We start from the raw sequence: 26347 nt of genomic DNA, 5'->3' as shown, positions 1-26347 counted from the left end.
ATAAACACTCTAATTTTGCATTTCCTACATTTAGTAAGGCTGAGAACTCAATGCTGTACTTTTTAAAAATATGATTTATCTTCTTTTGTGGTTTCCATTCTTGCCCTCAATACTGATTTTTCTCCTTGATTTTATGAATGACATTCTTGATTACACTTAACATTTTGCTTCTAAAGACACAGTCATACTATTCTGTTCTCCTACCTATTACACTTCTGTCCTCGCTCTCCTCTCCCTGTCTGTCCTTGTCACACATCTGCTCATCCACATGTCTCTCCTCCCTTTTTGTTACAGCTGAAAAAAAATGTTGCCGGACACAGAACTTTCACTGATTATTGCAAATAAATTCTAGGTCTCTATCTGGTCTAGAAACTTTAACTGCTGACCTCATAATCAGCGATGCTTTAATAAATGCCAGAACCTGCATGTAAAAAACACCAACTACGATCTCAGTCCTTAAGTTATTTTCTTAAATAGAGATTATTCAGTAAAGTTTGTGAAGAACAGTGTGGACAAAAGCCAGCTCTTTGTATATATATTTTTTACAGCATTTTGGCTGACACTCTTATCCAGAGCGACTTATAGTTTATTCATTTTACACAGGTAGTGGCAGTGTTAGGAGTCTTGCCCAAGGACTCTTATTGGTATAGTGTAGGGTGTTTGACCAGGTGGGGATTGAACCCCAGTCTACAGTGTCGAAGGCAGAGGTGTTAACCACTACACAGTGTATATGTATATTTGTATAATGTAATAATATATAATATATATTTGTAATATATGTATGATATATATTTTGAAAGAACACCACTCAATTGTGGTTCCTAAGGGGGTACAGAATTTAAGCCTATTAAACAAACAAAATGATTTACTTAATAACTTAATGTCATTTTCACAGAAGCTAGGTATCTACGTTAGCTAGTGAGCTAACCTATAGGAATTCAACCAAGCTGTAAAACACGACGGTACAACGTATAAGGAGACAGACAAAACTTCTAACACATGGAAAAGCAACCACTGCCGTAACAGACCAACTGTTAGCTATCGTCTTCATTTATTATGTATCCACTTGGTTACATTTCCATAAACGTACTTATCTACAGAGCCCCCGGAGAACAGCCGTCACTAGCAGGCTGGATAGCTCGGTGTCAGCTAGCTGTTAGCGTTGCCCTCTATTCGGCTCCCTTTTTGAAACTTGCTCACTTCCAAGCCGCTTATCCTTCTGGGTCGCCTATACAATAAAAACATGAAATGTCAAAAATAATAACTACAAATAATACCCAATAAGTCCAAATGCCGCCACTAAGGTTGGTTATGAAACGAATCCGTTTCGACTATAAAGGTTCTCGAAGCTTCTTGGCCGTTTCAACCGTTTCTTTCAAAAAACCCGCGCGCTGACAGACTCCTGCTACCATGGAGACTGGGTGGGCGGATCCCGCAGCAGCGTGACTTTTCGTTGGTTAAACAGGCTGCATTGTAAATTAGGGGTGCGTCCTTCTTCGTCCCGTGTACGTGGTTTAGAAACTAAGGCCAAACCCCAATTCTTCTTTTTATCCCTACCCCTTGTTTTCGAGTGTCACCCTAAGACAAGTATTTATTATCGCCCACCGCTAATTATTTGGTCATACGAAGCTGAAGTCAGCTATTTGCCAGGTTCTTGTTCAAATTTTGCCGTTCCACCTTAAATGGTACAGCATTCACACACTAAAACAATGATTCTCATCATTTTTAACGAAGAAATACTTGGGTTTCTGTGGTCGCTCGCGCAGCCATCTTGCCGGTTTTTATTTTTTTTCCTCTAAGGCTCAATCCCATTTCTTACTTTTACCCCTACCCCTTGTTTTCGAGTGTAACCCTCCCCCTTGAAATGGAGTTGTAAGGGGTAGTGGTTGAAATCTTGCCCCTATGAAATGGGATGACCCTTCAAGAACCAGATACGTCATCAGTTGTCATCAGCGACTTTTTCCAGGCTATTTTAAATGTGATTCACCTGTCCTGTCATGTGACACACAAGTGAGAGCACCACAGCTGGAGGCGGCGTATTAGAAATGGCCAGAAAACCTCGTCTCGTCTATTTACGTAAAAGTCACTGACGACAAAAGATGACGTTTCCGGTTCTTGAAGAGTTGTCGCATTTCATAAGGGGAAGATTTCAACCTCTACTCCTTGTAACTCAGTTTCAAGGGGGAAGGTTACACTTGAAAACAAGGGATAGGAGTCAAAATAAGAAATGGGATTGGGCCTAAATCACCTTATCACAAAACGCTGGCAGCATTAAAACTATAGGTAGGGTATTCTGATAGTCTTAGTCACCCTAAAAGTAGCACTATTCACCTGATTCTGTTAAAATATCAAGGTGATGAACCACCAAGACATTTTTTGTAGCTTTTTAGCTTAGCTTTACCAAGAGCTTCAGGAATTCTGAAGAGCACTGCATGCAGATACAAGTAGGTTCCTTTTTTCAGTATCAGAAAAAATCAGAAAGAAGTCTTGTGAAGAATAGAATTTTGCACAGTTTCACTGTTTCAGCCTCATTGAATGTGAGAGGATTTTGTAAATCTGTGTCTTCTCTGATTTTGTTCTGATCAGGATGCAATGAAAATAGAAGTGGATGAGAAATGCCAGGCTCTTTCTGCGCTGATCCGAGATCAGATGTTCCTCACCTGTTTCATCCATGCTCTCGAAGAGCAGAAAACCTTCAGCATAAAGGACAAGTGAGTGGTATTTACTGGGCAGCACAGGCAGTTCCATTGCAAACCAAGATCATCTGAGACCAGATGTAACACTTCATGCAGGTTCATTTAGGGCAGGAGTATTTAGTTCTGGTCCTAGAGGCCTAGTGCTCAGCACATCATGGCATTTTTCCTTCTCTAACACACTTGACTTGGCTTATTAGTTAACTGGGCATAGTAGGTGTGTTAAAGATGTTAATCCTCCAGGATTATCACCTTGATATAGGTTATAGAAATGCTTCTATGCTAAAAGTTGATGAAGAGCTCTGGGCCTATTTGAGCATCTCTTTTTCTCACACTGGTTCTCAGGTGTGTGGTGGCATCTCTGTTGACTGTAGCCCTACACGATAACCTCCCATATCTGACTGAGCTAATGGAAGACCTGCTCCAAACTCTGATGGATCTGCCCAGCAATGCTCAGCCCAAACTTCTGCTGCGCCGTACAGAGTCCATTGTGGAAAAAGTACTCACCAACTGGATGTCCATCTGCCTCTATGGCTTTCTCAGGGTCAGTATATCCTTTCAGCTATCCATCCATGATGGACGGATTATGGTGTTATGAGGCCCTTTGTCACAAGTGCCTTTTGAGGCCCCTCCTGCCAGCCATCGTTTACTGAAAAAAAGAATTCCATGAAATAAATAAGGCATCATTCAGGCTTTGATGTAAAATAGTTCACTGTAGAGAAACTTGCCACCTCAGATTTCTTTACAGTGGTGCTGTGAAGAACCACAATTCACAGTGTCTACAACGCAAATATAGTAATTTTATCTACTATCCAAAACCAACACTAAACCTACACCTGTCTTCTAAGTGTTTATATATAATGTTGAAAATGCTAAATTAGTGGTAAATCTGAAAAAAAAAGAAGTTTTTTTGGGAATGTTACATAGGAATGTGTCAGGAAACTGTTTCAGGAGTCCGGCAGAATATTCATAACGATTTCATGCAGTAGTGTTTAGAGGCATTCAGACTCTTCAGACATCTGGCTCCTAGCACCGCTGCTGTGAACAATTCTGACTCAGTAGGTTCCTGTAGAACAGGGCGTATCACATCAAACCACTTCAAAGGTCTATTTCAGCCATTTGAATATGCAGACCTTTTGAAAGATCTGTTTTTTGAAAAACCCATTTAAGTACATGCATCATCCATCAGTTATGGTTATAATATTTTGACATTAACTGTAAGTACAAAGTGCAAAGTGTGTTTATCTTTGGTCGATCTGTATATGTGATTATGTATGTTCCTCCAACAGGAGTCAGTTGGGCAGCCTCTGTTCCTGCTGGTGTCTGCTCTGACCCAACAGATTTCTAAAGGGCCGGTGGATGCTGTGACAGAGAAAGCTTTGTATACTCTAAATGAAGACTGGCTCTTGTGGCAGGCTCAAGGCTTCAACTTTAGCCATTTGGTTTGCACTATTTATTTTCTTCCTCCTTCTGCTGTGAACATTTTTAGGGCTGCCTCAGTGAGTCCAGGGTGTTTTTGCACCTAACTTGCAATACATGTTAAGTGTGTCATTTTGCATGTAATTTGCAGTACATTAAACAACTCCAACTGTTGTGAATATCTACATCCCTCAATCTCTTATTGCATTAGGTCTCAATGTTTCTCTAAGCTTTCTGTCAGCTAAATTACTACATCACTTAACTGGTATACACCTGCATGAATGTTGTTGTCCTCAATTATTGCTATACTTTACACTGTGCAGATCAAATACCTGTGGATTTTGACACCTCATAAGGAGATAAGAGATAACTTGAAGGATAACCTTTAGGACTTTTATTACATCAGTCTTTCAGACTATATGTCTGTACATGACCTTAGCCTGCTTACAACAAAATAGTCCTTATCAGAGCCTTTCTGAGTGAAAAGCCTGTGCATGTGGAACATCTGGGCTTATTTCTAAACAGCACTTGTGCAACGTGTTGCTCTGTTTCCTGTGCAAGAAATCTTTCTCAACGGTCATCCAGGCCTCCTCTAACAAGAAAGACCAAGACCTACCATGAGTAGTAGTATTTCAAGTTGTGACATATTCAGTTCCACGTGGAAGTTCCCCCACAGCATTTTCCAGAACTGAACAGCATGATCTATTTTAGAATCTGTTAGTAGAGGCAGTTAACAGGACTGGCCTGCCCTGGTTTTGTGCAAGTTTATGTTCACATTTTGTGTGTAAAGTTTATTTAGTCCTTAGTTAACTAAAGTGATTTATAGTGCAACCAAATTTGGTAAAAGAATAGTCTGAATATATTCAGGCTATTCTTTTACCAAATTTGGTTTGCACCATAAATCATGTCTTAACTAACTGTACCTACATTTTTAAATATTATCATGATGATAACATTCAGAAACTATGTATAAATCTATGAACATGCATGAAAACATACTGGCAGCTTGTGCTGACTTTTATCTTTGGAAAAAAATGGCCCCTATGGAAGAGAATGATGCGTACAAGTTAAACCGAAAAAATTGTAGCCACAGTCTGTTTATTCCTTAATGTTTTCTTGTGACAACCAGATATCCAGCTTTTAAACATCTGGCATATTGACACAACAGCAGCATCAGTTTAGACATTTCTGAAGCTGCTGAGTCTCACTGAACTGGGGCTGTGTGTTAGCTTTATGTTTAGAGTTAAAAGCAGGATAATGATTAGAGCTGAAAGTAAAATTTACAGTGATATAACAATAGAACCGTTTTACACAATCATATTTGTAGTCTTTTTTTGTGCTTTCTATGTAGTTTGTGTTGGTTTATCGAACACTTACACCTGCTTAGGAAGGGTGTATGTATTTAGTTGATACTAAGCTCAGTGTGAAAACTAGATTATGTGATGAAACTCTTTTCATTTAGCAATCTGTAAACCTGAACTTTAAAAACACTTTTGTTTCCACCAGCCTTCATTTGAACTTACGGTGGTGCACGATGGTGCAACCATGCCCTGCTGGCCTATGCTGGCTTTTGTCTTTTACTAAATTAGGTTGCGCCACACATCCTTAAGTAATGTCTTGTGATTTAGTTAGAAAAATAACAGTGTATACCTTTTATACATCATGTTTTTAGCTTAGGTAACCACAAAAAGGTCATTTTTGATGTTTTTGTGCTCTCTATGTAGTTTCTTTTGGCTTCTCTAACAGTTACATCGGCTTAGTAAGGTAAATATTTAGTAGATGCTAAGCTCAATGTAAAAATTTGAGGTTTTGTGGTGGAACCCTTTCTGATTCAGTATTGTTTAAACCTGAACTTTGTATGTTACAACTAGCATATGTACATATAGCTGTTACAACCAGCCCCAGATTTTATGACCAAGTCTATGGAACTTCAGTGGTTTGTTACAGTAGATGTACACATCTTTAGGTTAGGGATGTTTATGTAATCCACATTCTTCTATTCTGTATGAGCACTAAATATTGTTGAATTTAATTGCACACTACTTAGAAATGAGTGATCCTTTAGTGTCATCAATGTGGTACCCAGGTTGTTTAGAGTTTTTGTGTCAAAGGAATAAAAGGTCAAACGATCATTGAATCAACGCAACTGTCTCTGCTGCATCTTTCAGAAGCTGAACGTGCTGTTTGCTGTGGGGACAGAAGGAGAGGTCAGCGAATCCCTAGAAGTCAATGCGCTGACCTGTGATACTATAGAGCAGGTGAAGGAAAAGATTCTGCAGACCTTCCAGCGCAAGTTTGGATTCCCATACACTCAACAACTGCGAGAGATCGACATTGGTCAGTATACTTGCCTCTCAATGCACTCACATTGTAATCTGGTATTACATGAAGAGCATATCTCTCAAATAGAAAACAACCAAAGTTCACAAAAAGCACTTTAATGGCTTAAAGGGCCCAAAGTAAACCTAATTTTCTTTGCTTTTTTAAATAGGTTGTTTAAGGAGTTTTATATAGTATATAAACAAAGTTTAAGTTTCAAAATGTGCCATTTACGACCCAGTCCATACAGTCCATATATGCAAACACAGCTGAGAAAAACAGCCCGTTTGTATTCATTATTTCTGTGATGTCATCAAAACAAATACAGTTGCATACATTCAGCCTACAGCAGCTTTGCTCAACCCATTCATGCTATGGACTGTTTTTTGAATGAGGTGCAGTACAGGGCAGCCAGTCTTGTAATAACAACAGCCATAAAAATAGGACAGTTGTAGTAATGATGTAGTTAACTATTATAGTACTGTCGACATCAGTCTTTCAGCATGCAAAATAGCGCAACACGATGCACACGCAACATCGATAATACAGACTGATAATATCCAAGTGCTTTATACATTATTGCAAACCATTACCTAAATCTCTACAAAGCATGGATCCTTCATGTGTGTGAACAGAAACATCACACCAAACTATTGTGGTATGTTTCAAATAAAAAATGACTAATGTTTGGTGGTTGGTATAGTGTAGCGTGTAACACCTCTGCTTTCTATGCTGTAGCCTGGGGTTTAATCCCTTGCTTGGATAAGCACCCTACACTATACCAATAAGAGTCCTTGGGCAAGACTCCTAACACCACCCTTGCCTACCTGTGTAAAATGATCAACTTGCAAGTCGCTCTGGATAAGAGCGTCAGCCAAATGCCAAATGCAAAATGTTTGCTCCATGCAATCTGTAGTGCTTTCAGCGTGCAAAATAGTGCAGCATGATGCACACACAACATTGATAATACAGACTGATAATACCAAAGTGCTTCATACATTACTGTAAACCATTATCTAAATCTCTACAAAGCATGGACCCTTCAGGTTTGAGTTATCACACCAGCCTGTGGTGTGTTTCAAGTCAAAAATGACTGTACTCTCTGCTCCGTGCAAACTAGCAGATAATCTGTCAAGCATAAACAATGCAGCAGTAGTGGGTTCATCCTCACATAACCCATCTTGCTGTCAATAGTGTAGACTTGGAGCTCAATTGTGGCTATGGCACCTCATATTTGATGTTTATCTCTGTTTGTCTTGTCTACCGTGGAAGAATATGAGAAGGAAGGAAGGTATGAGCCTTTAGAGGAAGTGGATGGAAGCTCAGAGGTCCAAGGGGAGGTGACCATGCTGAACACGCTGCAGCATTACCAAGTAAGTGTCCGTTTATGTTCAGGAAACTGGTTAATCTATGAAGAGCTCAGCTTGTGAAAACCACAAATGACTTTGACACTAGCTGCTGCTGCTCATTTGTATGGGGTTTGTTAAGCAGCTCACTGTTAAATCCTAAGACCTTTGCACACACTGATTAGCCTGTTTATCTCAGTGTGGAACATTCACCTCATTTGAGGCCACATTTGAGCGGTTGTGTCACAAGACCAAGTAAACCCAGTATTAGATTAAAGACCTCACCTAATACATTCAAAACTGCCTCACACCGGCAGCATTTTGAATACTGCAAAGCTGTTTTTGTGTAAATGCACAAGCATGGCTTGTTTTTTTCTCCACAGATCCCAGATGGAGCCTGTATTAAAGTAATGACCAAAAGGCTCCATGCCCCTCTCAGTCCACAGACAAGTGTAAAGGGTGAGTATAACATTATTTCCAGTTGAGATGTTTCAGTCAAGCTCTCAAGAACCCCCAGCCAGGCACATTTTTAATATGTTCATATTCCCATCACACCCGATGCCGTGTCTTGGTTGGGACCGTGCACTGACCATGATCTGATGGCTAGAGCAGCACAAGTATTTTGTAAAAAGTACTACAGTTAGTGCCTTACAGCTTTGTATTACATCATGTGTTACTGTTTGAGTCTTCATGTTGGTCCAAGATGCACAAAAGATTTTATTAATGGAACAAGCAAATTGGTCAAATCTTACAATAGAAATATTCTGTATAGATCACTAGGAATACTGTCTTTTACGTTCTGTCGTGTAATGTCTGGCGGTGTGACATCACTGGCTGGTGATAACAGGCTCACTTTAAATCTGTGTATAGTCTAGCCTTGAAGGCGCTCTAAAATCTCAAGAAAAACATCTTTCAAAATATTATTATAGTAATACTATTTATCTTGGCGGTACAGAATACAGAAAGTAACAAGATGTGTTTCATTGATATATATAGAATATAGTTATGGATGGACAAGGTTTGGTTCCCGACTTCTTGCTGAGCTCCAGTCATTGCATGGCATTGCAATAGCATTTCAGCAGCATATCGGATTTATTTTAATGAAGGTTTGATTAGTTGAAGCAGCTATTAGAAAGTAACTAAGTACTGCACTTTCTCGACGAGAGATTTGGAAAGATAAGGCACTGATACAAACTCACAATTAGGGGCGCGACGATTATTCGACTCAGTCGACTAAAATCGACGAATGACGTCACCAACTAACCCACTACCAAATTAGTTGCCAACTGGGTTAGTTGGTGGCGTCATTAAGCGTCTTTCTCGCGCTTTCTGGGAACGTTTTGACATTTACATTTCACTGGAGAGGTAACAGCAGCCTCAAAAACAAAATACTTAAAAGCGCGGAGCTAAACTCAGAGAAAAGGGTTGTAGTTGTGCTGTTTGTAAGGCGAACTCAGCTGGCGTGGGAGCCCACCCTCCACGCTGGAGCGTCTGAAGAGGAAACTCACTCATCTCTGTAATATACGCCGCGTCCCAAACCGCACACTAGCTCACTAAATAGTGTGTAAAAATAGCGCATAAACCGTTAGAGGTACACTCCTTAGTGTAGTGTGTGAAGTATAGTATTGTGTGGTTTGGGACGCTGCCGAGCTAGTTCGCTAATGCTAACGTTAAAAGCCGTCCTCCTCCGTCTTCTGAGCCGAACTTCAAAATACAGGTTCTCTCAAATCGTTAATGGAGCTGAAAGAGAGAAGCAAGTAACTGTTATTCACAGCGACCCTGTTCGCTTTACAGTTTTAAACACTGCATCGGCGTCGAGGCGGCCGGTGCAGTCAAACTCGGCGAAGACAGGAGACCCGAACATGTCTCTGTTCTCTGTTCCCCGAGAAAAGAGAGCCCCCCTCTTTAGCCCCCCTCGCTAACGGTTTTAGGACGTAGTTTTCCGTGAACTGACAAGGCAGCTGGACAAAGGGTCCCGTTGAAATGAAGTTTTTACACAAACTCGTTCAAATTGAACTGTTCAAACAGAAAACGTTCGCCACTTTCCGCTCCACGCCGTCAGAGCCCGTCTCTCTGCAGCGGGGAGCCTCGGCTGTTGGGAGGACAGCGAGACTCTCAGGGGGGTTTCACTAAAGACCCGTTACTGTAGAGTTTAGTTGCAGCAGAGTGTAGACAGACAGCAGAGCACAGATTACACTGTGTAGAATTAACATTTAAATTTAAATTTCAAAGATTTTTTTTTTATTTACTCGATTAAAGGAAAACGGATTTAGTGTCGAGAGAGTCTGTTCCAGAGCCCCTGCCATGTGTTGAGGTGAGCCCAACTATATCTAGTTGGTATGTCTCAACCTCATACACTAGCTCGGGCTCTTTCCCTGCCAGAGAGGTCACGTTCCATGTTCTGAGAGACAGTTTCAGTAACCGAGGATCGGAACGCCAAGGCCCCCACCTTCGGCCGCCACCCGATCCGCATTGCAGCAGACCCCCATAAGCACCTCTCCCACTGGTGGTGGGTCCATGGGAGAGTGGACCCATGAACTCTTTCGGAATGGGCTTACTCATAGCTCCCCGGGTCAGTGCCTGTACCTTGCGGTTTTCTCCGGTGGATGAGAGGGTTATTTCCCTGCGCCTTCAGGTCTGGGAACGGGCTCTCACTGTTGTCTGTGCTTATGCACCGAACAGCAGTTCGGAGTACCCGGCCTTCTTGGAGAGCCTGGAGGGGGTACTGGAAAGTGCCCCCTGTGGGGACTCCATTGTCTTGCTGGGTGACTTCAACGCTCACACTGGCAATGACAGTGAGACCTGGAAGAGCGTGATTGGGAGGAACCATGTTCAAACATAAAGTTGTGCATAAGTGCACATGGCATCAGGACACCTTAGGCCGCAGTTCATTGATTGACTTCGTAGTTGTGTCATCGGTTCTGTGATCATGTGTTTTGGACACCCGAGTGAAGAGAGGAGCGGAGCTGTCAACCGATCACCACCTAGTGGTGAGTTGGATCATATGGCGCGTGAAAATACCAGACAGACCTGGCATACCCAAACGAGTTGTGAAGGTTTGTTGGGAACGTCTAGCAGAGGAACTTACCAGAAAGATCTTCAACTCCCACATCCGACAGAGCTTTGACCGCATACCGATGAAGGCCGGTGACATTGAGTCCGAGTGGGCCTTGTTCCGTGCCTCTATTGTCGATGCAGCGGATTGGAGCTGTGGCCGCAAGGTCATAGATGCCTGTCGTGGCGGCAATCCCTGGTGGACACCTCGGGTAAAGGAAGCCGTCAAGCTGAAGAAAGAGTCCTATCGGGCCTGGTTGGCTTGTGGGACTCTGGAGGCAAAAGATGGGTACCATGTCTGAGACCATGGTCCTCAGTTGGAAAAGGGTGGAATGCTCTGTCCAGGTCGGGAGTGAATCCTTGCCCCAAGTGGAGGAGTTTAAATATCTTGGGATTTTGTTCATGAGTGAAGGAAGGATGGAGCGAGAGGTTGACAGGCGGATTGGCGCGGTGTCTGCAGTAATGCGGACCCTAAACCGGTCCGTCATGGTGAAGAGAGAGCTGAGCCAGAAGGCAAAGCTGTCAATTTACCGGTCAGTCTATGTTCCGACTCTCACCTATGGTCACGAGCTTTGGGTAGTGACTGAAAGAATGAGATTGCGAATACAAGTGGCTGAAATGAGCTTTCTCTGCAGGGTCGCCGGTCTCTCCCTTAGAGATAGGGTGAGAAGATCGGCGATTCATGAGCGGCTCAGAGTAGAGCCGCTGCTCCTCCACGTTGAGAGAAGCCAGTTGAGGTGGTTCGGGCATCCCTAGGGAGGTGTTCCAGACATGTCTGATGGGGAGGAGACCCCGGGGAAGACCCAGGACACATTGGAGGGATTATATCTCTCAACTGTCTTGGGAATGCCTCTGTATCCCTCCGGAAGAGCTGGAGGAGGTGGCAGGGGAGGCCTGGCCCTTTTTGCTTTGGCTGCTGCCCCTGCGACCCAGATAAACAGGGATTGATGGATGGATGGATGGATTTAGTTTATTATGCTTTATTGCTGCTTCTTGGTTATACATTTTGGCATTTTATTGTAATGTTAGTGTTTTTTTGGAACACATAATGGCTTTGCATAGCATTTTCTCAGGTTATGCCTTTTGCACAGTACTGTAAGACCTGCTGGCACAATGCTCCTATGTTTTGTGCTCATTGTAAGATCCTAGCAACAAGCATACTCCGTGTTTTCCATCTTGCCCGGTTGGTGCCGTCTAGACACTTATTCGACCTGTTATCGGCCAGGGCCCCGCGGTAGCTTTCAGTAAATGTTAAGCTGTTAACAGACTCGCCTCGCAGCAGCATTTTGTTCTTGAAGGCATGTTGATGTTGTGCTGCATTGGCCTGCTTTTTTCTGCTTCTCAGCTGCTGCTGAGAGCCACATTTCACCTACTGTATGGTATTAACAGACTGTGGACTCATGCTGTCACATTATTCGCTGTGAAATGTTCTGAGTAATATGTCCCCTTTATTTACCCCACCCTAAACAGTGCTCTGGTCTTGTTTGTGGTGTATAATGAACTATGAGTAAGTAGCAGCTTCACAACCACAGTGCTTCTTGTACCGTGCATTACACTTTTGCAAGGGGTCATTCTGTTTAAGTGCTGAACATGGCGCCATCAGCATATTTCACACGTTTCTTTTTTTTAAAGAGCAGCGGTTCCTTCTTTTTATAAGATGCGTACAGGCTATGCATAGTTTTTTTTCTGCTGACTCAAAAGGCGCATGATAGACTTGTTAGAAATTATACACAGTCTGCCATACTGTGGAATGATTGAGGCATAGTTTCTGTGAATTTCTCTTTCACATCATTAAAAGTCTTCCTGTTGACTGCCACTGGGAGCTCTGTGGATCTATGCCTATATCTGTGAATTTATTATATGTTTTCACATGTTTTTACATGACTGTACAATTAAGATTAGACTAAGCTTAGTAAAGCTAGGCCCTTCAAACTACTCTCAAGTAATTTGTTGATCATTTGCACTGATGCAGAATGTAAATCATTGTTAATTGTGGTTTCAAGTGACTTGAATCTACAAGCATTGACAGTCAGCATTGACTCTACATTTCCATTTGTACAGAATAAGGAAGCATGAATTGTAACAGCGCCACATTCTGTTTCTGCATGTTGACCGTCTGCTGGGGAAAAAAGCAGTAACATTTACCATTTGCTTACTTCTGCATGCTATTTCCCCATGTTAGGTAAAGCAGGTCAACATTACATTAATGTTGCCGCAAAGTGCTGTGGTTTCAGGTTTGCCCGGGTGTGACAGTATGCTCATGTATGAGGTTTTGAATCGGTTATGTGGACAGACAATTATAAAACTGAGCAGTGTGTTTAAATGATGTGTTCATAGCACATACTTTTTTGTCAGTTACTACTAAGAAGGCACTGTACGCTTCAAGTCCCTTGCTGTAGTCTTGCTTGAAAAGCTCTGAGGGGGAAAGACAAACTATCAGACCGTTTAACTACAACAAATTTAGCTGTCGGTCATTCCTTGTACAATAACATGCAAAAGTCTGAACACCCCGGGTCAGATTACAGGTTTTTTTTTAAGTGAAAATCTCTACAGTAAACATTTAAATAATAATAATAATACATTTATATGGCACTTTTCTAAACCCCAAGAATGCTATACAGTAGTAACATCTGCACATTTTAATGTACAGTTATTTTTATTTGCTGCTTTATTGTATTGAACATATCAGGGAAAAAATTAAGACATGTAATGTGGGCTTTGAAAAGGGTAAAGTCCATGTGTGTAAATGTATTCCACCAACAAAATCTGCCAATTGACCAGGGGCACCCAAACTTTTGGAGATTGATTTACTGTAAGTGCTTTCTTCTTTTGTTGGTGTTGCAGATGATCAGGACTTCTCTACAAAGTACTTCCACCTGGTGAGTCATAATGTACTGTTTCTGCAATACGTTTTGCATATACTGTGTGGGTGTGTGTGTGTGTGTGTTGTTTTTGTACATTTTGAGGACCGAAATGTTTTGACTTTGTACCCTGACTTTGTAGGGCCACCTTCGATGTTAGGACCAGAGACATGGTCCTGAGAAAGTGGTGTAGTCAGGCATGTACATATCGCTGCTGTCGGAAGAAAACCTCGTATCTCCATTTTTGCCATTTTTCAGTTTTTTAAATAATTTGGAAGGACCAGTTGTCCTTTACATTGTGTGTACATTCCATGATGAATGGACCAAAAGAAATGGCCCAAAATGATGTGGAAAAAATTCTGGTTCCATTGACTTGCATTGAAAGTAAAGCAGGTTTTTTCCTTCTGTAAAGTTACCTTTTTGGAGAGGCAAGGTTTTCTTCCGACAACAGCGATATGTATGTGTTATACTTTTTAATAGGAATTTTTCCCATATGCTCACTTCTACAGACGTGTTTTTTGGTTATACTCTTTTATATTTTTGCATCCAAGATCGTATTCAAAGACAGCTCACAAGCCACAGAGAAGTTTAATGGAGCACAATGTGATTGGTCAGTTCTGTTAAATAATAAACAATTCAGTTGAGTCAGTCAAAGACATGCCTATACGGTCAGGTTTGCTAGTGCCAGCACTGTGATACTGGCAGCAATTCAGCAAGTAGTCAATTAGCAGTTTTGTAAAAGACTGTGGCTTATTTTTTATAGTTACTATGTAATGTAATGAATCAGTTAATCAGTTAATTTATGCAAGCTTTTTTCTGAAAAGTGTGATTTCTACTTTTGTTTTCTGTGTTGTTTATATGGTGCAAATAAACGGATGCTTAATCATTGAAATTAAGTAACACTTCACTGTAGTTCAGTTTCATAAAATGACAATCACAAAAGCCTTTCATGACGTCTGACATAAACTTACATAAACATTTAGAAAGGCTCGTTCTAATAAGGTGGTATTATTGGGTGGTGGATCTTTTTTAGCAGTGCAGAGACACTGACATGATGTGTAGATGTCTGGAGAAGAGCGTCTGCTAAATGCTGTAAATGTAAATGTAGTGTCATAGTGTGGCTCAGCCACCGCAGTGTTACTAGTGTCTTTAAACAGTTCAGTGTCACTGCTGGGCTGAGAATAGCCCAAAAATATCTAGCTAACAATGTTCTTGTGGTCAACAACAACTCCAATGAGAAAATTACTAACACAACCTGTGCAGCAACAGACGAGCTGCCATCTCTAACTTTACATCTACAGGGTGGATCAACGAGGTAGAAGTGTCTAATAGAAATGGACACAGTGTTCACTTCCAGTAACACACCAGTTTCCAGCAAACAAATGTGACATAGTGCCTTCAAAGGGCCATTTAAAGTAATTTAAACTTACATTTACTAAGTTGGCCCAATAGTCTTTGTTTATTATTGGCACCATTAGCATCTTCGGTGATGTTTCCTGGTAAACAAACTACAATCGAGTTTCCTAGAATTATAAAGGATGTTTGTATAACTAATTTGGGCCCATGTACTGAGAAACCACACCATGACATGTCTTTGACATTTTGAAGAAATGTATGCTGCACTGACTGGTGAAGCAGTTGAAGATCATTCTGCAAACAAATCCTAGCTAGCACTTTAGAGCGCTGGATAGCATTAGCATTAACTACCCACTTGTAGACAACTAAGCAGAGTCATTTCCATGATACACAAACTGCAAACCAAAGTGAGTGGGAAAAATCTTTATTTTTAGAGAAAAATTACAGCAGTGCTTGAAAGTTTGTGAACCCTTTAGAATTTTCTATATTTCCGCATAAATACGACCTAAAACGTCATCAATTTTTTTTCCTCCTAAAAGTAGATAAAGAGAACCCAGTTAAACAAATGACACAAAAATATTATACTTGGTCATTTGTTTATTGAGGAAAATGATCCAATATTACACATCTGTGAGTGGCAAAAGTATGTGAACCTGTAGGATTAGCAGTTAATTTGAGGGTGAAATTAGAGTCAGGTGTTTTCAATCAATGGGATGACAATCAGGTGTGAGTGGGCACCCTGTTTTATTTAAAGAACAGGGATCTATCACAGTCTGCTCTTTACAACACGTTTATGGAAGTGTATCATAGCACAAACAAAGGAGATTTCTGAGGACCTCAGAAAAAGAGTTATTGATGCTCATCAGGCTGGAAAAGGTTACAAAACCATCTCTAAAGAGTTTGGACTCCACCAATACACAGTCAGACAGATTCTGTACAAATGGAGCAAATTCAAGACCTTTCAAGAACCCACGGTAACTTCTAAGCAACTGGAGGCCTCTCTCACATTGGCTAATGTTAATGTTCATGAGTCCACCATCAGGAGAACACTGAACAACAATGGTGTGCATGGCAGGGCTGCAAGGAGAAAGCTCTCCAAAAAGAACATTGCTGCTTGTGTGCAGTTTGCTAAAGATCACGTGGACAAGCCAGAAGGCTATTGGAAGAATGTTTTGTGGACGGATGAGACCAAAATAGAACTTTTTGGTTTAAATGAAAAGCATTCTGTTTGGAGAAAGGAAATCGCTGCATTCCTGCCTAAGGACCTTATCCCATCTGTGAAACATGGTGGTGGAAGTATCATCGTTTGGGCCTGTTTTGTTACAGCTGGGCCAGGACGGCTTGCCATCATTGGTGGAACAATGAATTCTGAATTATTCCACTGGGGCGACACGGTGGGTAGTGCTGTCACCTGGGTTCGATTCCCCGGCCCCGACCGGGGTCCTCTCTGTGTGGAGTTTACATGTTCTCTCCCCGTGTCTGTGTGGGTTTCCTCCGGGTTCTCCGGTTTCCTCCCACAGTCCAAAGACATGCAGTCAGGCCAATTGGACATGTTACATTGCCCCTGGGTGTGAGTGTGTGAGTGACTGTCTGTGTCTGTCTGTCTGCCCTGCGATGGACTGGCATCCTGTCCAGGGTGTATCCTGTCTTCCGCCCGATGACCTCTGGGATAGGCTCCAGCACCCCCCCACCCCGCGACCCTGAGGGAGATGCGGCTTAGAAAATGGATGGCTGGATGAATTCTGAATTATATCAGAGAATTCTAAAGGAAAATGTCAGGACATCTGTCCATGAACTGAATCTCAAGGGAAGGTGGGCCATGCAGCAAGACAACAACCCTAAGCACACAAGTCGTTCTACCAAAGAAGGTTAAACAAGAATAAAGTTAATGTTTTGGAATGGCCAAGTCAAACTCCTGACCTTAATCCCATCGAAATGTTGTAGAAGGACCTGAAGTGAGCAGTTAATGTGAGGAAACCCACCAACATCCCAGAGTTGAAGCTGTTGTGTACGGAGGAATGGGCTAAAATTCCTCCAAGTCGGTGTGCAGGACTGATCAACAGTTACCGGAAATGTTGAGCTGCAGTTATTGCTGCACAGGGGGGTCACACCAGATACTGAAAGCAAAGGTTCACATACTTTTGCCACTCACAAATATGTAATATTGGATCATTTTAAACAAATGACCAAGTATAATATTTTTGTCATTTGTTTAACAAAAAATGTTTTAGATCATATTTATGCAGAAATATAGAAAATTCTAAAGGGTTCACAAACTTTCAAGCACCAATGTATGAAATTAGTTTTTTTTTGTAACTTAAGATATGTTTAACCAAAGAGCCACGTCAGTAATATAATTAATTTATTAGTTAATTCATTAATGAAATGAATGAATGAATCAAGAAGATGATCCAGAACAGAGGGACACAGCTCATGTCCTATGACAGCTATGATGTGTATAGACATTAGTTTGAACCCTTCACATTAGGCCATTGGCTTCACTAATTGGCTTCCTTCCATTGTTGTGGAGATGACCTTTTATCCACTGCTTTTCATTATGATTTGTGAAAATGAATGGGCAGTATTTTAATGAGTTGTTGCAATTCTGTGATTCATCAGATTGACCCGGACATCGACAGAGATGAGAGAAACCACCCAGAGAGGAAAAAATTGAAGCTCAAAGAGATTTACCTCACTAAGCTGCTCTCAACCAAGGTAAGACTGATGAATGAGTGAATACCTTACAGAGAACACACATAAATATCACATGTGAATAAATATTTGGAGTTTTTGCACACACCCCATGTTAAAAATTAGCTTTCCTATGTGAAAAAATGTGGAATCACACATATAAAACATGTAATCACAAATGTGTAATATTGCGTGATCATATGTTAAAAAAAAATCTGTGATTACTTTAAAACGTGGTTCTTGAATACTTACAGTATATGAGACTTTTCCATAAGGGATGGATAGTTAATGCAGTGGTTCTCAGGCCAGGTTCTAGAGACTCCATATGCACTCAATGTTAAAATCTCCCATCTGATACTGGAAATGTTCCACTCTGCAATGCCTGCTTTATGGAAACTTCTCTGTACTTGTGTGTGCTGTGGTATCTGTGCTGTGGTTTATAAATGCATGTGGCAGAAATATCACAGCCATTGTTTGATGGACCGCATATAGATCAGAGGTTAGGCTCAAAATAACACAAAAAAATAATCACATATTTTTCTTTGTGAGTAATAATTTATCGTTTTCAATTTGAAACAAAGAAAGATGAAAAGTTTTTTTCCTCCTATCTGGTGGAGACGGACTTAGGAACGCTGAGAATCTACATCTACAGAGCGCTGACTAGTAGGTCAGATTTTAAACAAGGAAACAAAAGAGGATATGCAAGGCTGATTGTCCTAAAACCAAGAGCCTTCAAGCACACCAGGCTGATGAAAGTGTCCGTGCCAAGCTAATCCATTAGTATAGAAATGGGGATAAAGTAAAGAAAAGTAAAATGCAAACAACTTATGTGTTGATATGCTTTTTTACACATCTGGTCACACTGGGGACACAATACGCTATCTTGCTATCTTCCTGACTAAATAAAGAGTCAATTTTTTATTTATTAACAGCTTGTCTGTAGAAGCATTTTTGGTATTCTTAACTAGCTAGAGCCACAGCACTGGTTTGCCTCACTGTGGTGCTCAAATTGGTTCGCCCAGTTGGTCCTTCAAAGCCTAGCAACTGTAACTATGTCTGGGATATCTTTGAAAAACTTTACAGTATTCCATAGCATATATTTAAGTCTGAAAACTTAAATTTCCCATGAGACGGTTGGAAAGAGTGAATTGTTATTCATTTCTCAAAGACAAAAGAGATGTGCAAATAATGTGTGGCAGAGCTCATTGCCAAACTAGAAATTTCCAGAAGAATTATTGAACCAGTTTTTTGCCATTGTAGCTAGGATCAGTACCGCTATGGTGAGTGAGCAGCCAACATGGGACCCCTGAATACCAAGGGGCATTTTGCATACTGCATACAATACGCTTAGTATATTGTGACATTTATCATAGTAATATCTTAATCATTTATTATGATAATGATAAATATTGTCATATGCCTGGCACTATTTGCTAAATAAGAACATAATAGAACAGAACAGAATGCAACTTATACTTAAATAAAATAGAAATATTATAAAGAATCAGCAAACCATATTGTTTGACTGTGGGTGGGGTGTTTACATTTTTGCAATATAGTGTACGAAAATTATATCAAGATTAGATCATTAATAACATAATAACAAAAGTTGACTGTATTACATTAGCCATTTCAACATGTTTTATTCCAACTACATTGGCATGATATTTATATGCATACACTGTGCCACTGTATGCTGATAGATATATTGTATAGTGTTAGTAAAAGATGATTTTTACAGACTTTTGCTCATCTCAGGTGGCAGTGCACTCCTTTGTGGAGAACCTCTTCAGGAGTATCTGGGGAATGCCCAGCAACAGAGCTCCCTCAGCAGTGAAGTACTTCTTTGATTTCCTGGATGCACAAGCAGAGAAAAAAAAGATCTCAGATCCAGATGTTCTCCACATCTGGAAAACAAACAGGTACTAAATGGGTTCTGAATGCATAGTTGTTCATTATGCAGAGTTCAATAAAGCACCCACAAAAGGAAAAATTGTGAATCACAGTGAGACAGAGAGATGTATTGTAAGTCTTCCACACAGCAACTTGGGGTCAGCCGCCTTGGGGTATACGGACACAAGGCTGGATATTCTGCAAAAGCAGAGTTGTTGTCTGGTGACTTTCAAAACGTGCTATGGATTAGAAGGTTTTTTGTTATGGTTGTTGGCCAGTTGAATCTGAAAATATCAAAATTAAACCCATCAACATGTCGTGTGGTTACAGCACAACTGCTCTGCAGCGTGTGAATTCAGGTGTTTTGCCCACTCCTTGTTTAGCCCTCTGAATGGGATACTCACTTTGTGAAATACATGTTAGTGTATTTGGTTGGTTAGTGTAGTGGTTATCACCTTAGCCTTCTACGCTGTAGACTGGGGTTCAATCCCCCACCAGGGCAAGCACCCTACACTATACCAATAAGGGTCCTTGGGCAAGACTCCTAACACCACCTTGGCCTACCAATGTAAAAAATGATCAAATTGTAAGTCGCTCTGGATAAGAGCGTCAGCAAAATGCTGTAAATACATGGTATCTTACACTGTGTATCAAATATGACAATACCATTTTTTTAGCACAACTAAATTATATTTTACATGTTATCTGGTGAAGCCTGAAACTTTCAGAGGAAAGCAGATCTTTCTTTGGAAAGCAAACCTGTTGAGTCCTGTGTCTTCTCATATTCTGGAAGATGTATAGGCTATTGCATGGGGTGTCGGAGAAGGGAAACTAGATATGAAAACTGGTGGTCTTAAACTGAAATATTTAGCATGACCACAGTGCCCTTGCCTTCCAGCCTGCCGCTACGTTTCTGGGTGAACATTCTGAAGAACCCCAACTTTGTCTTCAGTGACCTAGAGAAGACACCTCACCTAGATAGCTGCCTGTCTGTCATCGCACAAGCCTTCATGGACTCCTTTTCCCTCACTGACCAACAACTGGGCAAGGTAACCATGGAAACGGGCCCTTTGAGCCAAGCAGAAAGCTTCATTCTTTGAATGATCTCATCTTTTTTCTTCTGTTTTTTGTCATCACAGCACGCACCGACCAATAAGCTGTTGTATGCAAAAGACATTCCTCTGTATAAACAAGAAGTAAAGACGTACTACAAGCTGGTGAGGGATCAATCATCTGTGAGCAGTCAAGAATTCAAGATGTTTCTGCAAGATGAATCAAAGGTGCTGCACACATGAACAACCTGAATTTGATTCTGAGTGCAAAACATTTGGTTGTGTGGAGTGCTTTTGTTTTTCTGTGCTTCACTGTGTGGTCAAAGAGTAGCATAGCCTCCAACCTGTTTGGCCTTTCATATGAAATGAAATGGAAGCCTGAAGTGCTGATCAATTGGTTTCTTCTTCAACAGAAACATGAAAATGAATTCAATGAATCTGCTGCCCTTCGTGAGCTCTACAAGTACATGCACCGCTATTTTCCTGAGGTATGAGGGTTTTAATGTGAACCACCACAGTGACAACCAACACACAAGTCTTATCTCTCAGTGTCTGTTTTCTTTTAGTCTGCAAGAAGATAGATCTCTAGATCTAGATAGGATCACGGTTGGTGAGCAGTGATGTAATGAGTTTTACATAACCAAAAATATCTTGGCAGTGGAGCTTGTGTGTCTACAGATGGTTTCCAGATGCTTCAAACTGAACAACTTTACATCTTGGAGGGATTAAAGTGGTTTACAGTTTGCTTGTGAGAGACGTTGTTTTATGCCACAAATGTACATTTGATAGAAGACATTTAGTGATTCCTCCAAGTAACTGACATAAACTGTATCTTTACATATCTTAAAGGATGGGGTTTTATTTTTTAGAAAATATTTGTTGTTAGAGTGGCATTGTGGAAGCTTTATTTCACTTTTCAAATTTTTCCTTTAATAAGCTACACACAAATAGAGTGGTGCACCTTTACATCAGACATGTGCACTACTGATAGTATGTTTGAGTAGTTTGACTCATGTCAGCATACACACAGTAATCGGTAAACAGGTGCAAATGATAATGTTAGTAGTGTTAAACTGAAAATGCCATTGGCAGCGCTTGAACACAGCTCTCTCACTTCCTTTTCTCTAGATACATGGTACAGTTTTGAGGTTTGTCGTGAGGTTTTGTTGTTCCAGTTTTGTTTGTCGCGAGACCCAACGCATACGTCACCAAATCTTTTTTTTTTGAAGAGATTTATTAACTTTTAAGATATAGTAGCATTTCAATAAGCTTGGCTTAGATCAGTAACATAATCAGGGTGTCAAACTTTAAAAATCCATCAGCATTTCTTATGGTGGGGGGAGCAACTGCTTTGTGGTTTGTGAATTGTGAAAGAGTGGTGGTTGATAGGCGGGGTGTGCTCTCATATGTTCTTTTCTATGTTGATCTGGAGCTCTGTGTGCTTACTTCCTGTGCTGGGATTTCGAGCTTTATAACTTTAGGCCAGTGCTCTGACTATTGTATGTCTTATCCATTTCTTTTCAGTTACTGAGATGAAGGACAGGATTATGTTGATAGTGCACCTCTCACTGTTGCAGTTTGGTGGTTATGGGGTGGTGGCACATGGAGATTAGATTGGGATTTGCAGATTACTTAGTCGCTTAAATAAAAATAAAACAAAAAACGTAACCCCTTAACATTCCAGGTTTAGTCTACTAACTAGCTGTACTGTTCTGTTGTTGTTGTTGTAGTTGGTGTTGTAGTTGCTGTAGTAGTACTACAAGTATTTATGACCTATGAGGTTATATCTGCTGTAATAATATGTTTATCTGCATCCTACCTTAGTGACATTCTATTTGTAACCCATTTATTCTAATCTCTCCATCTTGGTGGTTTCCTTCTGGTTCAGATCATCCAGAAACTGGAAGAGAAGGATGCCTCATCTAAACTGAAAGAGGAAATGCATCGCGTGAAGAACCTTTTTGAGGACATGAAGAGAAGTGCATGGACCTGAGCGTCTCTCTGCCTCTCTCCAAAGACAAAATATGACTCCACTGCCTTAATTCTTACCTCTCCCTAGCTTTTTGAGCAGGTGTCCCATCACTTGAGGAGACTCTTTGCATGACATATTCTTCTCTCTGGCTTGTGTCCCAAGCATGAAGAATGACAAAGAGACTTGGGTGGGTGCTAAATGTGCACTGCTCACATATTAGAACACAAAACCTGCAGACTGTGCAACGCTCCGCACAGATCAAATGAACATCTTACGCTAATGTTGGACCATCTTCCAGTGTTGCATGATTAGGCTGGTCCAAGATCGTTATAGACAAAGGTTAACATTATAATAATGCATTATACTAACATAAGCTATTATGCCACTCTGTTACCTCTTTTCTTTAATGTTCCTTTAATGACATTTTCACATGCCAAAACATAACTGAACAATAATACAATCATATGCAATATCTTTAGCCACACTGTTGTAAAGCAGTGGCTTTAAGATAATATGCAGTGTAAGCTATGCATTGCCTGCTTCTAACACACTAATGCTTCAGATTGTTATGCTGTGCTTTTTACATGCTTTTTTTCATGGGTTAAAACTGGACAGACTGTTAATCTGTAGTTTTTTGGAACCACAGAGGGCTGTAATGCTCATAAAACGCTTCTGAAGTCAAGGCTCTTGACAAAGCAGAAATAGACCTTGTGACAACTCTGAGCGGATGCCAGCTGTCAACAGCGCTACAGGAAGTTCCTTAAAGATACAAAGTGATAATCGTCTAATCTCAAACAGTGCATCAGTTAATGAACTTCCATAAAAAGTTTTAGTGAGTGAACCCAACACTGCCTCTGAGGAAACTGTAGATTCAGAATGTATAAATAGTATGTTAATGCTGTACTTTGTGAAATTTTGAGATTTTGTTTCTTTGATTTGTTATTTTATTTTATTTTTTATTATATATGGGATGTTTGTTACATGTTAGGATTGTTTTACTGCAGTTTCTGTTGTTCTCAGTAGCAAATATTAAAAAAGAAAAATGAGAGTAATAAATGTTGGTGTCTCTCAGCTGAAGACCCTTTTAGCCTCGATACAGTGCTGCCCTCTGCTGGTCAAATCAGTGAAAGCACACTAGGCACAAGCAGGAAATATTGCAATGACAGTCCATGATGTTGATTACATCAGTGCCTGTGTGTCCTTTGCTCAGTGGTTTCCAGTTCTGGTCCTGGAGCACCCTGTCCTGAACATTTTGGTGGCTCCCTTGTTGAGAAAGGGTTTGTTGGCCTATGAGCTACACTGTGTATACTTGTGCAGGAAAACGTCAAAATATACAGAATGAGACTGCTCAAAGACTAAAGTTGGGAAATACTGCCTTACATGAAGTCAACAGCTTCATGTTTCAGATTGTAGCAATACACCATGCACCAGTAATCATTGATTTGAGACTTACAGCGCTGAGGTCCTGTTTGGTGATTTTCCTGTTTAAACACTCCTAGTAAACTAAAGTAATAAACTGATGAAAGCTCTAGACTCCAGCTCTCCAGGACTGGAATTGATGACCCTACCATAAGCTTATTATACATAACTGAATAATTAAATTTCAGACACTTTCAATAGCATTCTTTCTGACTTCGGTTATAAAATGATTTTTTTAAACAATCCTTGACCCAAATTTAGCGGCATATATTTAAATCACTACAAATACCCATGCTAAAAAACAAAATTGTATTTCAATTGCTTTCTTGTATTCATATATATATATATATATATATATATATATATATATATATATATATATATGCCGCTGCTTCTTCACGTCGAGAGGAGCCAGCTGAGGTGGTTCGGGCATCTGGTTAGGATGCCTCCTGGACGCCTCCCTTGGGAGGTGTCACAGGCGAGTCCACCTGGGAGGAGACCCCGGGGAAGACCCAGGACACGCTGGCGCGACTATATCGCCCAGCTGGCCTGGGAGCGCCTCGGAATCCCCCTTGGAGAGCTGGTGGAAGTGGCTGGGGAAAGGGAGGTCTGGGCTTCATTGCTTAGGATGCTGCCCCCGCGACCCGAACCCCGGACAAGCGGAAGATAATGGATGGATGGATGGATGGATGGATGGATATATATATATATATATATATATATATATATATATATATATATATATATATATATACACAGTCCATATATGTGTTTATATATATATATATATATATATATATATATATATATATATATATATATATATATATATATATATATATATATACCCTCACACACACACATACACTCACCAGCCACTTTATTAGGTACCCCTTGCTAGTAAAAGGTTGGACCCCCTTTTGCCTTCAGAACTGCCTTAATTTTTCGTGGCACACTTTCAACAAGGTGTTGGAAAAATTCCTCAGAGATTTTGGTTGGTTGTTTGAGTTCCTGTTGCCTTTCTATCATCTGGAACCAGTCTGCCCATTCTCCTCTGACCTCTCACATCAACAAGGCATTTTCGTCCACACAACTGACCGCTCACTGGATATTTTCTCTTTTTCGGACCGTTCTCTGTAAACCCTAGAGATGGTTGTGCGTGAAAATCCCAGTAGATCAGCAGTTTCTGAAATACTCAGACCAGCCTGGCACCAACATACACGCCACGTTCAAAGTCACTGAAATCCCCTTTCTTCCCCGTTCTGATGCTCGGTCTGCACTTCAGCAAGTCGTCTTGACCACCTCTACATGCCTAAATGCATTGAGCTGCGGCCATGTGATTGGCTGATTAGCTAATTGTGTTAACAAGCAACTGAACAATGAAGTGTACCTAATAAAGTGGCCAGTGAGTGTGTGTATGTGTGTATGTGTGTACACTCACCAAGGACTTTATTAGGAACACCTTCACCTACTCATTCATACTCATTCATGCAATTATCTAATTAGCCAACTGTGTGGCAGCAGAGCAGTGCAAAAGCTCATGCAAATACAGGCCAGCGGCTTCAGTTGTATTGTTTGCAGTAATTGTGACTGTGGAGGGTGGGTTTACAGTGTGTTGAAGCTTCCAGCCTCCACGGACGTCATGCTCCCCCACGCTCCCTATCCTTGGGTTTGCTGCTGGGTTAGCAGTAGGCTGGGCATTTCTTGCTGTCTGTTAAACTCCCTGTTAAGAATAAAGAAGCAATCAGTCATACACTTTATATTTTTCACACCTTTCTTTACACGGACACTACAGCATATTTATGAGTGTCCCTCATAAAGTGCTCAGTGAGCGTATAAATATTTATTATTATTATTATTATTACATTTGAATGATTTCTTTCCAAAATGCTGCGTAAACATTGTTAACTAAAACGTTTGAAAAGAATAACAGCTGATATATAACCCAATTTGTCACAGAAAAAAACAGTGATTAAAGCAAAAATGGTCTGACTTTTTTTCTGATAAATTATTTGTAAACAAATGATGGAAATAAGCATTTTTCCTCACATGTCCCATCAGCAGACGTTTCATCTTGAGGACATTTGGTCAGCACAAGCGACACACGCTGGCGTATGACGTAGACATAACCCCCCAAACTCCCCCTCAACACACACACACACTCACACTCGGTTGACCTGCGTGACGTGCACGCTCTCCCTGTGCTCCATTGGCTCAATGATGTAGGGCAGGTTCGTGTAAACACGCCCAGTGCTGACAGCGCAGGCCCCAG

At 40.7% G+C, this 26347-nt stretch overlaps 1 protein-coding gene across 1 annotated transcript in view; it reads left to right on the top strand.

Moving 5' to 3' along the window:
- plxnc1 (plexin C1) overlaps positions 1–24189 on the top strand; it is a 40229-nt gene extending 16040 nt beyond the window's left edge. Inside the window, exons 20-32 of the mRNA XM_017716337.2 lie at positions 2587–2711; positions 3039–3237; positions 3983–4135; positions 6281–6449; positions 7704–7804; positions 8161–8236; positions 13676–13710; positions 17668–17763; positions 19498–19661; positions 20531–20681; positions 20772–20912; positions 21098–21172; positions 22573–24189. Coding sequence (XP_017571826.1) covers positions 2587–2711; positions 3039–3237; positions 3983–4135; positions 6281–6449; positions 7704–7804; positions 8161–8236; positions 13676–13710; positions 17668–17763; positions 19498–19661; positions 20531–20681; positions 20772–20912; positions 21098–21172; positions 22573–22677 — 1590 coding nt within the window. The 3' untranslated portion in view covers positions 22678–24189. The remainder of the gene's footprint in view (positions 1–2586; positions 2712–3038; positions 3238–3982; positions 4136–6280; positions 6450–7703; positions 7805–8160; positions 8237–13675; positions 13711–17667; positions 17764–19497; positions 19662–20530; positions 20682–20771; positions 20913–21097; positions 21173–22572) is intronic.
- Positions 24190–26347: the final 2158 nt, after the last annotated feature.

The sequence above is a fragment of the Pygocentrus nattereri genome, chromosome 11 (genome assembly GCF_015220715.1).
Source record: "Pygocentrus nattereri isolate fPygNat1 chromosome 11, fPygNat1.pri, whole genome shotgun sequence".
NCBI lineage: Eukaryota > Metazoa > Chordata > Actinopteri > Characiformes > Serrasalmidae > Pygocentrus > Pygocentrus nattereri.
The sequence above is the reverse complement of the archived record's forward strand: the minus strand, read 5'-3'. Positions and strand labels throughout refer to the sequence as shown.